Below are 17,340 nucleotides of genomic sequence, written 5' to 3'. Positions count from 1 at the left end.
TGCACACTATGACGTGGTGTTAGCAGAGGCACTCAGGTCGTTCGTCTGCCGCCATATGCTATTAACGCCAAATTTCGTCACTCTGTCCTAACAGATCCGTTCATCGTACGTCCCACATTGATTCCTGCGCTTATTCCAGGCAGTGTTCCTAGCCTATTACCACTGACACTGAGGTAACGTCAAAAATTTGGTATTCTCGGCACACTCTTCGCGCTGTTTATCTCGGAATATTGAATTCCCTAACGGGTTCCGAAATGGAATGCCCCATGCGTCTAGCTCCAACTACTATTCCGCGTTCAGAACCTTTTCATTCCCGTCGTGTGGCTATAATCACGTCGGAAACAATTTCACACGAATTGCCTGAGAACAAATGACAGGTCCGCCAATGCACTGCATTTTTATGCCTAGTGTACACGACACTTCCTCCATCTGTATATGTGCATGTCGCTATCACTTGACTTTGCGACCTCAGTGTAATTTTGGAGCGTTTCTTTGTCAGAAGCTGTCAGACAGCAAGCTTACCATAGCGAATGCCGCGCTGCCGTCCTCGACGAGAGCCTCGCTGATCTCCTCCAGCTGTGCAGAGTGCTCCGGGCCGACGAGGCGGTTGTGCCGCTTGGCGGCGCCTCGGCACGCCTCTTTGCGGGCCAGGTAGTTGACCAGCGCCAGCTGCAGCAGTGCGCCGAACACGAACGAGACGCACATCCCGAGCCACACCTCGACGGCCATGACGTAGTTGACGACGGGCAGCGACTTTCTGACGCCCGAGGTCTGGATGGTGATGGTGAGCACCGTCGTGACCACCAGGCACGTCCGTGCCGTGATGGCTCTCTGATCCAGCCAGAACGATAGCCACGACACTATCACCAGCATAAAAGTCGGAATGTAGATGTGCACCATGTAGTAGCGGAACTCGCGTTTAAACACCAGTTCCACTTTAAGGCAGCTGTACTCGCCTGGAACATGGAGATAAACAATCAGTTCATCCACATTTCCACAAACGTTCTATAAATTACTGCAAAGTGTACACTGCCGGCCGAAAAAGTTCCGAGACTGATTTTATATATGACGTAGAAGCAACATCAACGCTGAGTGACAGCTTCAACTAAAATCTGCAAACAACAGATTTCAGCAGTCAGTGAAGTAAGGTGTCAGCATGCTAGTGTCATAACTCGCAATGGTTCAACATCTCTAAATGAAGAGGTCATTTAGTTATGCATAATACACTGAAGCGTCATAGAAACTGGTATAGGCATGCATATTCACATACAGAGCCGACCGGTGTGGCCGTGCGGTTCTAGGCGCTTCAGCTGGAACCGCGTGACCGCTACGGTCGCAGGTTCGAATCCTGCCTCGGCCATGGATATGTGTGACGTCCTTAGGTTAGTTAGGTTTAATTAGTTCTAAGTGCTAGGGGACTGATGACCACAGATGTTAAGTCCCGTAGTGCTCAGAGCCATTTGAACCATTCACATACAGAGATATGTAAACAAGCACAATATGGCACTGCGACCGGCAACGCCTTTATCAGACAACAAGTGTCTGGTGCAGTTGATATATCGGTTACTGCTGTTACAACGGCATGTCAACAACATGTAAGTGAGTTTGAACGTGGTGTTTTAGTCGGTCCACGAGCGATGGGACACAGCATCTCCAAGGTACCGATGAAGTGTGGACTTTCCTGTACGACCAATTCACAAACATGCCGTGAATATCAGGAATCTGGGAAAACATCAAATCTCCGACATCGATGCTCCCGGAAAAAGATCTTGCAAGAACGGGACCAACAACGACTGAAGAGGATCGTTCAACGAGACAGAAGTGCAACTCTTCCGAAAATTGCTACAGATTTCCGTGCTCGGCCATGAACAAGTGTCAGCGTGCAAAACATTCAACGAATCGTCGTCGATATGGGCTTTCGGAGCCGAAGGCCCACTCTTGTACCCTTGATGACCACACGATACAAAGCTTTACGCTTCGCCTGGGCCCCCAACACCGATACTTGGCACTTGATGAGTGGAAACATGTTTCTTGCTCGGACGAGTCTCGTTCCAAATTGTATCGAGTGGATGGACGTGTACGGATATGGAGACAACCTCATGAATCCATGGACCTGCATGTCAGCAGGGAACTGTTCAAGCTGGTGGAGGCTCTGTATCACTGATACGTCTAGATACGATTCTGACAAGTGACACGCACATAAGCATCCTGTCTGATCAGTTACATCCATTCACGTCCATTGTGCTTTCCGACGGATCTGGGCAATTCCAACAGCACAATGCGACACCCCACACGTCCAGTATTGCTACAGAATGGCTCCAGGAACACTCTTCTGGGTTTAAACACTTCCGCTGGCCACCAAACTTCTCATACATGAACATTTTTGAGCATATCTGCGATGCCTTGCAACGTGCTGTTGAGAAGAGGTCTCCAACCCCGCGTACTCTTACGGATTTATGGACAGCCTTGCAGGACTCATGGTATCTGTTCCATCCAGCACTACTTCGAGTCCATGCCACGTCGTGTTCTGGCACTTCTGCGTGATCGCGGTGGCCCTATCGCTATTAGACAGGTGTACTAGCTACTTTGGCTCTTCAATGTATTTAGAAGATGGAAAAAGTATTTGCAAAGAAAATCCAGCACACCTTCACTCCCGAACAAAAACGACGCATGGACGCCTTCGGCGACTTGTTCGAAATCCAAAACGTGGACAATTATGAATGACGAGACTTGGTGTTGTCGATATTAACGTACCGACAAACGACAAATTGCAGAAATTGACATGAAGGGTAAACACATTCGTGATCGAACCGACATTCAAGGCAACGGGTAGTATGAATAAAAAATTGGCCAGGTGCGAGTAGGACTTGCGCACAGGGAGTTCCATATAAATTTGGAAATTTGTGGTAAAGTATTGTGGGACCAAACTGCTGAGGTCATCGGCCCCTAAGCTTACACACTACTTAATCTAACTGGAAATAACTTGCGCTAAGGACAGCACACACTTCCACGCCCAAGGGTGGACTCGAACCTCCGACGGGAGGAGCCGCGCAAACCGTGGCAAGGTCCCTCGACCCCCGGCTACCCCGTGGAGCGGGAGTTCCGTATGAACTTAATTATGTATACATGCAGTTCATGCATTCTGATATCGACGATCTCGACTATTTTTTCCTGATATCGACATTTACACTGGCAAGATATCAGTCCCAAGGATTCCCAGACTTACGAGAACATTTTAATTTCAAGATTGAAATCGAATAACAAATGCCAAAAGAAATGTTTCTTTTGCGCGATATAATTATAGGTTAACAATTTTCTAATTTTTCCTTATCTGTACAGTGAAACCTTTCTTCTTGGCGAGATTCAGTATTTATACGTCAAAAGCAAGTACCCTATATGTTTTGACAATTGAGTTTGCGAGTGTCAAATTATGTGACATAATGGCCATATCTCTAGGCTGCATTGACTTAGAAGGTTCACATTTTTCGTCATCAATAGACAGCAGCTCTTAATGTGTTACATGGACGTGTGTGATGTTCTTAGGTTAGTTGAGTTTAAGTACTTCTAAGTCCTAAGGGACTAATGGCCTCAGAAGTTAAGTCCCATAGTGCTCAGAGCCATTTCAACCTTAATATGTTACGTAAATTTAAATCTGATACGTCCAAACGTTCCTGAGAAAAATGGTTTTGAACAGTCGGACAGATGGACAATGAAGCAATCCGATAAGGTTTCCGTTTTTACCTGTTGAGATATGGAACCCCCTCCCCCCCCCCCCCCCCCAAAAAAAAAAGAACATCTTCTGGAGAAGATTCCCAGATCAAAAGAACATTCTTTGAGAAAGTTGTCAGCATATTCTCTGACGAGGGAGTTATTTCTCACTACCTCCCATTCTTCTTGAGAAGGTTCTCGGTATGTGTTGTCTGCCATGTACGGCACAGAACACACGCGTAATCTTACATTTCATTCCTCTCGCTAAACATATAAATTATTCAGTGTACAAATATATAACTGGCATCAATGTGTTCTGTAAGAGTTGTTTTATGTTTAGATTTTAGTTTTATGTGCGACAACAAGTTAGTACGACTTATTAATAAGACAATTTACGAAAATGATTTTCTGAAGATGCTACAGAATTTTAAATATACGGGAATCTTTTCTGCTAATGAAGAGAGGTGAACACAGTATGCGGATGAAATCGTAAGCATATATCACATTTCCTTCTACTCCAAACCGGAACTCATTCAGAGTTTTCTAACACGAGATAATTTTGGTTAAAGCTTACACGTAGTGGTCCGCACACGTGCCAAGTACTGAAGCAGTCGTCCGTGCGGTTTCAATACGAGAAACATATCGCTAATTTTGTAATCAACTAGTTCCTCATTTTTCTGATCCACATACTTATTCTGAACTTAACAAAATATAAGACTTAAGCTTTGGGAAAAAATGATGCTGAAAAGCTGAAAATGTTACTGACACAGTTGTCTGGTACATACCAGTCTTCTCCAACACCAGTCAGAAAACCTGGGTCTGCTGAATAGCACGAAAATATTTTCATTTCAGCTTCTTTGAAACATCACCCGCGATTCTTTAATGATTTTCGGGAAGGAAGTTCACTAGCCAAATAGTATTTCTGTTGCTAAACCTGTATAAACGTCTACAGTAGCTCTCTTCTGTATTTCTTTGGGCTGTGTATATATGATTTTATTTCTTCCAAGCAACATAAATTCTGCCAGTTTCACTAGCAAAAGCTCGATAAAACTGAACCACAACGGAACTTACTCAGCTCGAAGTATACTACAGAGCTCATTTCAAAAAACGGAGAATGCTCTCCGTTTGTAAGAAACTTCTCTGCCTGTATTGACATGATATCGGAGAATGTTTTTCGCGATGAGCAACTTCTGTCACTCTTTTACTCAAGCTAACAAGATTCTCAAGTGAGTATATTCTCCGTCTCGCTTTACTCATGCGAACTTGAGCATGTTCTCCGAAATTCCGAGAACAAAGTACATTCTCCGTTTTATTCATACGACCCCATGTGACGCGCGAGCTGAATAATTTCCCAAAGCAAGAGTTTCTTGTCAATTTCACGATTTCACTTGGTTATATGAACATTCTGTCCGGTGTACTCAAGTGGGAGGGGGGAATTTACATAGAAACCCGAACCATTAAAACCACCATGCTAACCTTTCTCTATTCTTTTATGAATTCAATCTCGAAACTTTTCCGACTCACGGGGTATGGCAGAGCAACTTCCCATTGTGTCACTTATTAAGAGTCCTTCTCGTCTGAAGCGAGGAAGGAATAGCCGATTAAATGCCTCTGCGCCCGCTGTGAGTAGCCTGGTCTTCACGGTCCATATGGGACATGTACGTAGGAGGCTGCAGTACATTCTGTGATACCTCCTGTAATATTAGCAGTTGGAACTTTTATAAGTAGGCTTCGTTTACGGTTGTCTTTAAGCGTCTGCCGCTTGACATTTGTTCAGAGTTTTCTTGGCGCTTTCTCGTGATTCAAACATACTTGTGACCACTCGTGTTGCCCTGCTTTGTTTTCGCTTAATATCCCTTGTTAATCCCGTTTGAAATGAGTTGCGCAGTTTTATCGGTGGATGACACGAGTATTTTGTAAGCAATTTCCATTTTCCTTGCTCACTGCATTTTCCCAATGTACTAAAGTTTGCCACCTCTTTTACCTATCAGATTATTGTTTCCTTTTTACCTGTAAATTGCTACAGCCAGGAACGTGGATAAGCTGACTCACTGATCTTGTTATTAATTGGTATTTTAGTAGAGCGATAATACTTTTCTTCGTTTTTCGAAGGACACAATTTCACATTTCTAAATATGTATCGCAAGTTATTAATCTTTTCCTAAATTTAGGATATCTGAGCACCGTCTTTCGCATAGTAATTGATTACAGACAACTCCATCACCTGAGAAATTTACGAGTTAACTATTAATATTCTCTGTTAGTTCATCAAGGTGGCAAATGAACAACAAGGGTCACAACGAACTTCCTTGGGCTACGTCTGAAGTCCCTCCTACTTCAACAATGGACCATGGCCAACGAGACTGTTTAAGATCCATGGGAAGAAACGCTTTTTTTAGAGATGGATGTGGCTGATTCGAAGTTAGGAGACCCTCTTCGCTTTTCAATCGTATTCTCTATGTCTTCATGCTTCGCCTTCCCAATGAATATATTATATTTAGTGCAGCATCCCGAGGTAACGTAAAGGCTTCGAAACAGATGAGGCGTCATCAAAGCAAAAATTTCTATTTGCTCGGATTCCCTAAGCACCTTATAATACCCAAATAGCATTACTGCAGATGTACCCACCTGGAAAATGATTCAGTCATTATAAGATACATTTTATCTTCTTGAAGAGCATGGGAAATATGTACCACTATGTTGGGTACGACAACATATGGTAGTTTGGGGAAACGAGAAAGCAGACCAAGCAAACTTGGCATCTTGCAAGCAGCGTTGCTGACTCGATGTTCCATTTTTTAATGTCACAATTTCTTCACGCCATTGTACCTTCCATTATTAACAAGCAAGGACTTCAGCGCACACCGTCATACATGGTGATGTGGAATGGACGATGCACATAGAACCCAAATATTAGGAGCCACAGCTGGCAATCTAAAAGTACTGAGTAATTATTCAGCGACAACAACTGCTTCGTCACTAAGAAGAAGATCAATTATCAATGTTACACTTTTCTTCCCTTTTCTTCTGCCTGACAACAACTGAGACTTTATAACTTATACGGTAGGCTCACGTCGCTTTCAAAATTAGTCTGAATATTTACTTGGCAAATACAGAAACAAACAAAAATAGAATTAACAGAAATGCATTGTTGTGAGTACAGTTCAACCATGAAATACATATTACATAGCTTCGAGGGACTATAGATCGATGTCTTCTTTATTAATGTGGTATAGGAATCATCAGAAGTTAGATAATTACTAGAAATACAGAATCATTAACGCCTTAGTGAAGAAGATTTTGGAAAAAGGAAATAGGACGTCATGGACGGCACAGTGCACCACGTTAGAAATAGATGCGGGACGAACGTATCTAAGAAATTGAAAGTTTCCCTGTAAATAACTGAGCTCAACTACAAAAGCTGTTAATTTTGCATAGTTTGGAAAAAACTTTGTAGATAAAATTGCGCCACCAGCTATGCCAGATAAATCATAGCTACTATCAGACAATAATACGTGAAGAACCATTTTCAATTCTTTCTACGGAAAAGGAAATACAGAAAGCAATTCATTCATTGAACTCCAGTACGACTCCTGTCTTTGACAATATACGCTACCCAATGTTCAGCTATTTACCTTAAAAAGCCATCATTTTCTTATTGCAAATAGTGAATAAAGTATCGTCCAGGAAAACCAGATAAAAAGTTGAACCACACATGTTATTATTCCTGTACTGAAGCCCAACAAATCCTTCAACTGTTGAATCTTATTGACCAACAGCACTATCATCTTAGAAAGTGAAAACTCTGAATATAATGATAAAGAAAAAGCTTTAAACGTGACTGGAGTCAAGAAAACATCTGCAAAAGTCTCAAATTAACTTCAAGAGAGAAAAGCAAAAATAGATAATTTATTAACATACTTAAAGGTTGTGAACGAAAAGGAACATTAATTGGTGAGTTTTGGATATACGTAAGGTATATGACAAAGAGCAAATAAATATTTCTCAGAATTAGGAATGGCTTAGCAAACAATAGTGTTCATACAGGGGATCTGAAATTTCACAACAGAAAGAAAACAGCTACTTAGCTCGATAGAGAAAATCATTGGTCTGAGGTTAGCAAATATTCGCTATCAAGCTCGTACAGAAGATGTAGAATACCAATATATCGGTTAAAAGAAGACACCTCAGTTTGTATTTCAGACACAGAAACTATTCTCAAATGAGTTCTTTTCGCAGAGCAACGGCAACCGTACAGGTCGACTTCCCACAAAATAAATAAAACCCCAACAATGGTTTAACTAATAAAGTTTTATTGTTTACGATCGGTATCAGAATAAAGTAATTCTATCTTCTGGTATATACTGTTACGATGGAAACAGTATGTTACAATTCTGGATAGGCAGTAATTCAAAAATGAGTTCTACCCCATGAACCATGGATCTTTCCGTTGGTGGGGTGTCTTGCGCGCTCAGCGATACGGATAGCCGATACGGATAGCAATACGGATAGCCGGTGCAACCGCAGCGGGAGGGTATCTGTTGAGAGACCAGACAAATGTGTGGCTCCTGAAGAGGGCAGCAGCCTCTTCAGTAGTTGCAGGGGCAACAATCTAGATTGTTGACTGGTATGACATTTTAGCATCAACCAAAACAACCTCGTTGTGTTGGAACTGCGAGCGCCTGAAAGCAAGGGAAAAGCAGAGCCGTAATTTTTCCCGATGGCTTGCAGCTCTACTATATGGGTGGTAGTAGTAGGCGAGTTTTGTTAACTTGGCAGAAAAATAACCGATTATGGCTGAAGTAGAGAGGATATTAAATGAAGACTCACAATGGCAATAGAGGTTTTTCTGAAGAAGAGAAAATTGTTAATATAGAATATAAATTTAAGTGTTAGAAAGTCTCTTCTGAAAGTATTGAAAGTATTTGTATAAAGTGTAGCCATGTATGGAAGTGAAACGTAAATGATAACCATTTCAGACAAGAAGAGAATGGAAACCATTGAAATGTGTTTGCTACAGAAGAACGCTGGTGAGTAAGTGGGTAGATCGCGTAACTAATGAGGAGGTACTAAACAGAACTGGGGAGAAAAGAAACTTGCGGCACAATCTGACTAGAAGAAGGGATCAGTTGATAGGACACATTTAGAGACATTAAGGTATCACCAATTACTATTGAATGGAAGTGTGGAAGGTAAAATTTGTAGAGAGAGATCAAGAGATGAATGTTGTTTTGAAATGATAATTAAATCAAGATCCTACGCTGTCGACAGGCGTTGATACACATTAAGGAGGACAGTTGAAAATGTGTGCCCCTACCGGAACTGGAACCCAGGATCTCCTGCTTATATGGCAGATGCTCTATCAATCCGAGGGCACAGAGGATAGTGCGACTGCAGGTAGTCACCCCTTGCACGCTCCCCGTGAGACCCATATTCCCAACTTAATGTCCACACACTACATTCGTAGTGCCCCTGCCCATTACACTCATAACTCACGGCAGACAATCTGACCGAGACCCATAAGAGTTCGGGCAATACGTGTGCATCCGCACAGAAGGAGGTCAATAGCCGGTTAGCCTTAACTGTATGAAGATGGTATGTTGTTTTTGTGATTCGATGCAGCTATCCATGCGACTCTACCCCATGCAAGTCTCTTTAACGCCGAGTAACTACAGCAACCTACATCCTTCTGGATCTGCTTTCTGCATGCATTCATCTCTTGTTCTCCCTCTACGATTTTTACGGCCCACGATTTCCTCCAGTACTAAATTGGTGATCCCTTGATGCCTCAGAATGTGTCCTACCAACCGATTCCTTCTTCTACTCAGATTGTGCCACAAATTTCTCTTCTCCCCACCTCTACTCAGTACCTACTCACTGTTTACTTGATCTACCCACCTAATCTTCAGCATTCTTCTGTAGAACCACAATTCAAAAGCTTCTATTCTCTTCTTGTCTAAATTGTTTGACGTCGACGTTTTACTTCCATACACTCCATACGAATACTTTCAAAAAGGACTTCCTGACGCTTAAATCTATACCCGATGTTACAAATTTTTCTTCTTCACAAACACTCTTCTTACCATTGACAGTCTACATTTCACATCCTCCCTACTTTTACCATCGTGCTTCCCATGTAGTAAAACTCATCTACTATTTCAAGTGTCGCGTTTCCTAATCTAATTCTCTCAGCATTATCTTATTTAATTCGACTACATTCCATTATCCTCGATTTGCATTTGTTGATGTTCATCTTATCTCCTCCTTTCAAGACACTGTCCATTCCGTTAAGCTACTGTTACAAGCCCTTTGCTGTATCTGACAGAATTACAATGTCGTCGGAAAACCTCAAAGTTTTTATTTCTTCTCCATGGATTTTAATTCCCACTCCAAATTTTTCTTTTGTTTCCTTTACTGCTTGCTCAATATACAGATTCAACAACACCCAGGATAGGTCACAACCCTGTCTCACTCTCTTCTCAACCACGGCTTCCCTTTCATGCCCCTCGGCTTTTATTACTGTCGTCTGGTTTCTGTACAAATTGTAAATAGCCTTTCGCTCCCTGTATTTACCCCTGCCACTTTTAAAATTTGAAGGAGGGAATTCCAGTCAACACTATCAAAAGCTTTCTCTAAGTCTACAAATGCTATAAACGGAGATTTACCTTTCCTTAACCTATCTTCTATGAGAAGTCGTAGGGTCAGTATTGCCTCCCGTGTTTCTACATTTCCCATGAATCCAAACTGCTCTTCCTCCAGGTCGGCGTCTGTCAGTTTTTCCATACTTCTGTAAAGGATTCGTTTTATTATTTTGCAACCGTGACTTATCAAACTGATAGTTCAGTAATTTTCACGATTGTCACCACCTGCTTTCTTTGGAATTGGAATCATTATATTCTTCTTGGAGTCTGAGGGTATTTCGCCTGTCTCATACATCTTGCTCACCAGATGGCTGACTCTCCCAAGGCTATTAGCAGCTCTAACGAAATGTTGTCTACTCCCGGAGCCTTGTTTCGACGCAAGTCTTTCCGTGCTTTGCCAAATTCTTCACGCAGTATCATATCTCCCTTCTCATCTTCATGTATTTACTCTTCCAGTTCCATAATATTGCCCTCAAGTACATCTCCTTGTGGAGATCCTCTATACACTCCTTCCACCTTTCTGCTTTCACTTCTTTGCATGGGACTGATATTCCATCTGAGTTCTTGTTATTCATACAGGTGGTTCTCTCTTTTCCAAAGATCCCTTTAATTTTTCTGCAGGCAGCCTCTATCTTACCCTTACTGATATATGCTTCTACATCCTTACATTTCTCCTCTAGACATTCCTGCAAATCCATATTGCACTTCCTGTCGATCTCATTTTTTAGACGTTTATATTCCCTTTCGTCTGCTACATTTAGCGCGTTTTTATATTTTCTCCTTTTCTCCTTGTTACCCAAGGATTTCTACTAGCCGTACTTGATCCTCTGCTGCCTCCACTACTTCATTCGTTAAATCTACCCATTTTTCCTCTACTGTATTCCTTTCGCCTGTTCCTGTAAATCGTTCCCTAAAGCTCCGTCTGAAACTCTATACAACACCTGGTTCTTTCAGTTTATCCAGGTCCCATCCCCTTACATTCCCACCTTTTTGCATTTCTTCAGCTTTAATCAGCATAACCAATAAATTGTGGTCAGAGTCCACATCTTCCCCTGGAAATACCTTACAATTTAGAACCTGGTTTCGAAATCTCTGTCTTACCATTATAAATCAATCCGAAAGATTTAGAACCTGGTTTCGTAACCTCTGTCTTACCATTATAAATCAATCCGAAAGATTTAGAACCTGGTTTCTAAATCTCTGTCTTACCATTATAATTCAATGTGAAACCTTCCGGCGTCTCCAGTTCTCTTCCACGTATACCACCTTCTTTCATGATTCTTAAACCAACTGTTAGCTGTGATTAAATTAGGCTCTGTGCAAAATTCTACCAGGCAAGTTCCTCTTTCATTCGTTTCCCCAGTCTGTATTCGCCTACTAATTTTCCTTCTCTTTCCTTTCCTACTGTCGAATTCCAATCCCCCATGATTATTAAATTTTCGTCTCCCTTAACTATCTAAATAATTTCTTTAACTCATTATACATTTCCTCAATCTGCTCCTCATTTGCGGAGCTAGTTCGCATATGAATTGGACTTCTATGGTGGGTGTGAGCTTCATGTCTATCTTGGCTATAATAATTCGTTCACTATGCTGTTCATAGAAGCTTATCCGCTTTCCTATTTTTTATTCATTATTAAACATACTATTGCATTACCCCTATTTGATATTGTAACTCTGTATTCAACTGACAAGAAGTCCTTTTCCTCCTGCCATCGAATTTCACTAATTCTCACTATATCTACCTTTAACCTATCCATTTCCCTTTTAAAATTTTCCAACGTACCTGCCCGATTAAGTGATCTGACATTACACACTCCGATCCATAGAACGCCAGTTTTCTTTCTCCTGACAACGACGTCCTCCGAGTGATGAATACAATGAGCATATTCAGAAGGATGTGGGTTGCAGTAATTATTCGAAGACAAAGAAGCTTGCACAAGATAGAGCAGCATGGACAGCTGCGTCAAACCAGTCTTCGGACTGAAGACCATATAAACAACAACAAACTGATGACCGGCCATTACTCACATAAAGCGAAAAAGTAATTAGGTTATCTTCAACCCCACGCTGTCTGTTGAATAACGTTCCGTAGCACAGTTTGTAAATAGCAAACCTAAGATGTTATCAAAATAAGAAAATCCGTTACAAAACAATTATCCAATTACACTGAAGAGCCAAAGAAACTGGTGCACCTCCGTAGTATCGTGTGGGAACCCCGCGTGCACGCAGGAGTGCCGCAACACGCCGTGGCATCGACTCGACTAATGTCTGATGTAGTGCTGGGTGGAACTGACACAATCAATCTTGCAAGGTTGTCCATAAAACCTTAACAGTACTAGGGGGTGGAGTTCTCTTTTGAAGAGCACGTTGCAAGGCATCCTAGATACGCCCAATAATATTCAAGTCTGGCTGGTTCGGTGGCCAGTGGAAGTGTTTAAACCCAGAAGAGTGTTTCTGGAGCTACTCTGTAGCAATTCTGGATGTGTGGGGGGTCTCATTGTCCTGTTTGAATTGTCCAAGTCCGTCGGAAACGAAAATGGACGTGAATGGATGCAAGTGATCAGACAGGATGCTTACATACGTGTCACCTATCAGAGTCGCATCTAGACGTGTCAGGGATACAATATCACTCCAACTGCACACGCCCCACATCATTAAATAACCTCCACCAGCTTGAACAGTTCCCTGCTGACATGCAGGTTCCATGGATTCATGAGGTTGTCTCTATAACCGTACACGTCCATCCACTCGACACAATTTGAAACGAGACTTGTCCGACCAGGCCACATGTTTCCAGCCATCAACAGTCCAATTTCGGTGTTGACGGGCCCAGGCGAGGCGTAAAGCTTTGTGTTGCGCAGTCATCATGGGTACACGAGTAGGCCTTCGGCTCCGAAATCCCCTATCAACGTTGTTTCGTTGAATTGTTCTCACGCTGACAGTTGTTGAGCGTTCCCAGCATTGAAATCTGCTGCAATTTGCGGAAGCGTTGCACTTCTGTCACGATGTACGATTCTGTTCAGTCATCGATGGTCCGGTTCCGTTCTTGCAGGATCTCTTTCTGGCTGCAGTGATGTCGAAGATACGATGCTTTACAGGATTCCTGATATTCACGGTACACTCGTGAAATGGTCGTACGGGAAAATCTCCACTTCATCGCTACCTCGGAGATATTGTGTCCCATCACAAGTGCACCGACTATAACACCACGTTCAAACTCACTTAAATCTTGATATCCTGCCATTGTAGCAGCAGTAACAGATTTGACAACTGCGCCAGACACTTGTTGTCTTATAAATGCGTTGCAGACCGCAGCGCCGTATTATGCCTGTTTACATATCTCTTTATTTATATACGTATACCAATAGCAGTTTTTCTGCCGCTTCATTGTATATCTAGATGTACAGGTTCGGTTCCTCCCTAGTGTATAGAGTATCCATACTGTTTGATTTGGTTTCCCGTCTCGCGGATTTAAACCTTTCACCAACCATAGCTACATGCAACAACGTCATTTGCGTCATGTGTGGCGTCTCTCCCATCAGCTCTCTACTTTTTTCCTGTTAGTACAACCTGAAGAGCAAGACGATGGTTGCTGTCGGGATCCTATGTGTCTTTCGCTTATTGTGTGGTCCTTTTCCTCTTTTCAGTATTTCTTAGGTGTTTCGTGATTCTGCAGACATTGGTTTTCTAATGGATTGTTTCATTTTCGGAGTAAGCAAAATTATATGGGGTACACTCAAAAATAAAATTACCCTACACAGAATTTCGTAGCATCATTAAACGTCACACTAATTTCTTTTGGCCATAAAACTGGAATTAAATAGCAGTCACTACGTAGCAGTTATGAGATACCACCGAAACCTTGGTTCCACAAAACCAACAACAGCAGAAGAAGCATCTCCAGTTTAATAACGATGAGACTAAATTACTGGAATTTTCCAAGCCATTTTTACCCCCTTCTTCCGCCAAAAACACATTTTTAGTATGAGTGTGGAAAGAAGCAACTGTCAGTGTCAAACACTTTGCTATTTGCTTGCCGTCTACAAAGAATTCCGCAGGTAAACACAATGAAGAATCTGATAGCGGAAGATGTACCTTTCCTTGTATCCATCAGCACTTTCTTTCGATCAGGAGTTGTTGCCATCTTTGATCTAGTGAAAAAATATCTGAACAAAACGAATTTATACATTTAGTGCACGTTCAAAATAATAACACTAACGATATACATAGATAGAAAATAATCTAACATCAGTTAATGAAGGGTTATGATTGCACTGTTTACATTGTAATATGATACTTTATCAATAATTATTATGTTGCTATAGAGAAATTTGTTTTTAAATTCACTTTGCCATTACATAACCTGTGTCTTAATTAATATAGTTAATCTCAACGTGTGTTTTGTGTAATGTGTACACACAAGATGGTTGTAACGTCAAGAGTTCGAAACTAATAAAGAACCAAACAAATCAAAATCAAAATTATATTCCGCCGTTGTCTCGAGCTTGAGTCAAATAGCGTTCCGTCAACGGGGTCATGAATAGGATCACAGTTCACTCTAAATCAGGCGGTAGTGAACATGTCCCATCCATTTCAACTAACTCCAACGATAGTGGCAGGGGAGGTGGAGGGAATAACGTATTGCGAGAGAAATACAAAATATATGAATACATAATCGAGAGGATAGTGGACTACTGTTGGCGGAGGCACTAACTACACTGAGGTGACAAAATTCATGGGATACCTCCCAGTATCGTGTCGGACCTTCTTTTGCCCGGAGTAGTGCAGCAACTCGACCTGCAAAGGGCTCAGCAAGTCGTTAGAAGACCCCTGCAGAAATATTGAGCCATGCTCCCTGTATAGCGTTGTTCGTGATGAGAAGCAATGCCTGAAATTCTGTATCTTCAGCACATGACAAAATTCATGGGATACCTCCCAGTATCGTGTCGGACCTTCTTTTGCCTGGAGTAGTGCAGCAACTCCACCTCCAAAGGGCTCAGCAAGTCGTTAGAAGACCCCTGCAGAAATATTGAGCCATGCTCCCTGTATAGCGTTGTTCGTGATGAGAAGCAATGCCAGAAATTGTGTATCTTCAGCACATGACAAAATTCATGGGATACCTCCCAGTATCGTGTCGGACCTTCTTTTGCCTGGAGTAGTGCAGCAACTCGACCTGCAAAGGGCTCAGCAAGTCGTTAGAAGACCCCTGCAGAAATATTGAGCCATGCTCCCTGTATAGCGTTGTTCGTGATGAGAAGCAATGCCTGAAATTCTGTATCTTCAGCACATGACAAAATTCATGGGATACCTCCCAGTATCGTGTCGGACCTTCTTTTGCCTGGAGTAGTGCAGCAACTCCACCTGCAAAGGGCTCAGCAAGTCGTTAGAAGACCCCTGCAGAAATATTGAGCCATGCTCCCTGTATAGCGTTGTTCGTGATGAGAAGCAATGCCTGAAATTCTGTATCTTCAGCACATGACAAAATTCATGGGATACCTCCCAGTATCGTGTCGGACCTTCTTTTGCCTGGAGTAGTGCAGCAACTCCACCTCCAAAGGGCTCAGCAAGTCGTTAGAAGACCCCTGCAGAAATATTGAGCCATGCTCCCTGTATAGCGTTGTTCGTGATGAGAAGCAATGCCAGAAATTGTGTATCTTCAGCACATGACAAAATTCATGGGATACCTCCCAGTATCGTGTCGGACCTTCTTTTGCCTGGAGTAGTGCAGCAACTCGACCTGCAAAGGGCTCAGCAAGTCGTTAGAAGACCCCTGCAGAAATATTGAGCCATGCTCCCTGTATAGCGTTGTTCGTGGTGAGAAGCAATGCCTGAAATTCTGTATCTTCAGCACATGACAAAATTCATGGGATACCTCCCAGTATCGTGTCGGACCTTCTTTTGCCTGGAGTAGTGCAGCAACTCGACCTGCAAAGGGCTCAGCAAGTCGTTAGAAGACCCCTGCAGAAATATTGAGCCATGCTCCCTGTATAGCGTTGTTCGTGATGAGAAGCAATGCCTGAAATTCTGTATCTTCAGCACATGACAAAATTCATGGGATACCTCCCAGTATCGTGTCGGACCTTCTTTTGCCTGGAGTAGTGCAGCAACTCCACCTGCAAAGGGCTCAGCAAGTCGTTAGAAGACCCCTGCAGAAATATTGAGCCATGCTCCCTGTATAGCGTTGTTCGTGATGAGAAGCAATGCCTGAAATTCTGTATCTTCAGCACATGACAAAATTCATGGGATACCTCCCAGTATCGTGTCGGACCTTCTTTTGCCTGGAGTAGTGCAGCAACTCCACCTCCAAAGGGCTCAGCAAGTCGTTAGAAGACCCCTGCAGAAATATTGAGCCATGCTCCCTGTATAGCGTTGTTCGTGATGAGAAGCAATGCCAGAAATTGTGTATCTTCAGCACATGACAAAATTCATGGGATACCTCCCAGTATCGTGTCGGACCTTCTTTTGCCTGGAGTAGTGCAGCAACTCGACCTGCAAAGGGCTCAGCAAGTCGTTAGAAGACCCCTGCAGAAATATTGAGCCATGCTCCCTGTATAGCGTTGTTCGTGGTGAGAAGCAATGCCTGAAATTCTGTATCTTCAGCACATGACAAAATTCATGGGATACCTCCCAGTATCGTGTCGGACCTTCTTTTGCCTGGAGTAGTGCAGCAACTCCACCTGCAAAGGGCTCAGCAAGTCGTTAGAAGACCCCTGCAGAAATATTGAGCCATGCTCCCTGTATAGCGTTGTTCGTGATGAGAAGCAATGCCTGAAATTCTGTATCTTCAGCACATGACAAAATTCATGGGATACCTCCCAGTATCGTGTCGGACCTTCTTTTGCCTGGAGTAGTGCAGCAACTCCACCTCCAAAGGGCTCAGCAAGTCGTTAGAAGACCCCTGCAGAAATATTGAGCCATGCTCCCTGTATAGCGTTGTTCGTGATGAGAAGCAATGCCTGAAATTCTGTATCTTCAGCACATGACAAAAT

The 17,340-nt window shown here is 42.6% G+C and overlaps 1 protein-coding gene across 1 annotated transcript in view; it reads right to left on the bottom strand.

Moving 5' to 3' along the window:
- The window catches only part of LOC124612933 (glutamate-gated chloride channel-like), a 156,036-nt gene that overhangs the window by 9,828 nt on the left and 128,868 nt on the right, over positions 1-17,340 (bottom strand). Inside the window, exon 9 of the mRNA XM_047141435.1 lies at positions 523-956. Coding sequence (XP_046997391.1) covers positions 523-956 — 434 coding nt within the window. The remainder of the gene's footprint in view (positions 1-522; positions 957-17,340) is intronic.

Source organism: Schistocerca americana, chromosome 1 (assembly GCF_021461395.2).
Source record: "Schistocerca americana isolate TAMUIC-IGC-003095 chromosome 1, iqSchAmer2.1, whole genome shotgun sequence".
Lineage (NCBI taxonomy): Eukaryota > Metazoa > Arthropoda > Insecta > Orthoptera > Acrididae > Schistocerca > Schistocerca americana.
The sequence above is the reverse complement of the archived record's forward strand: the minus strand, read 5'-3'. Positions and strand labels throughout refer to the sequence as shown.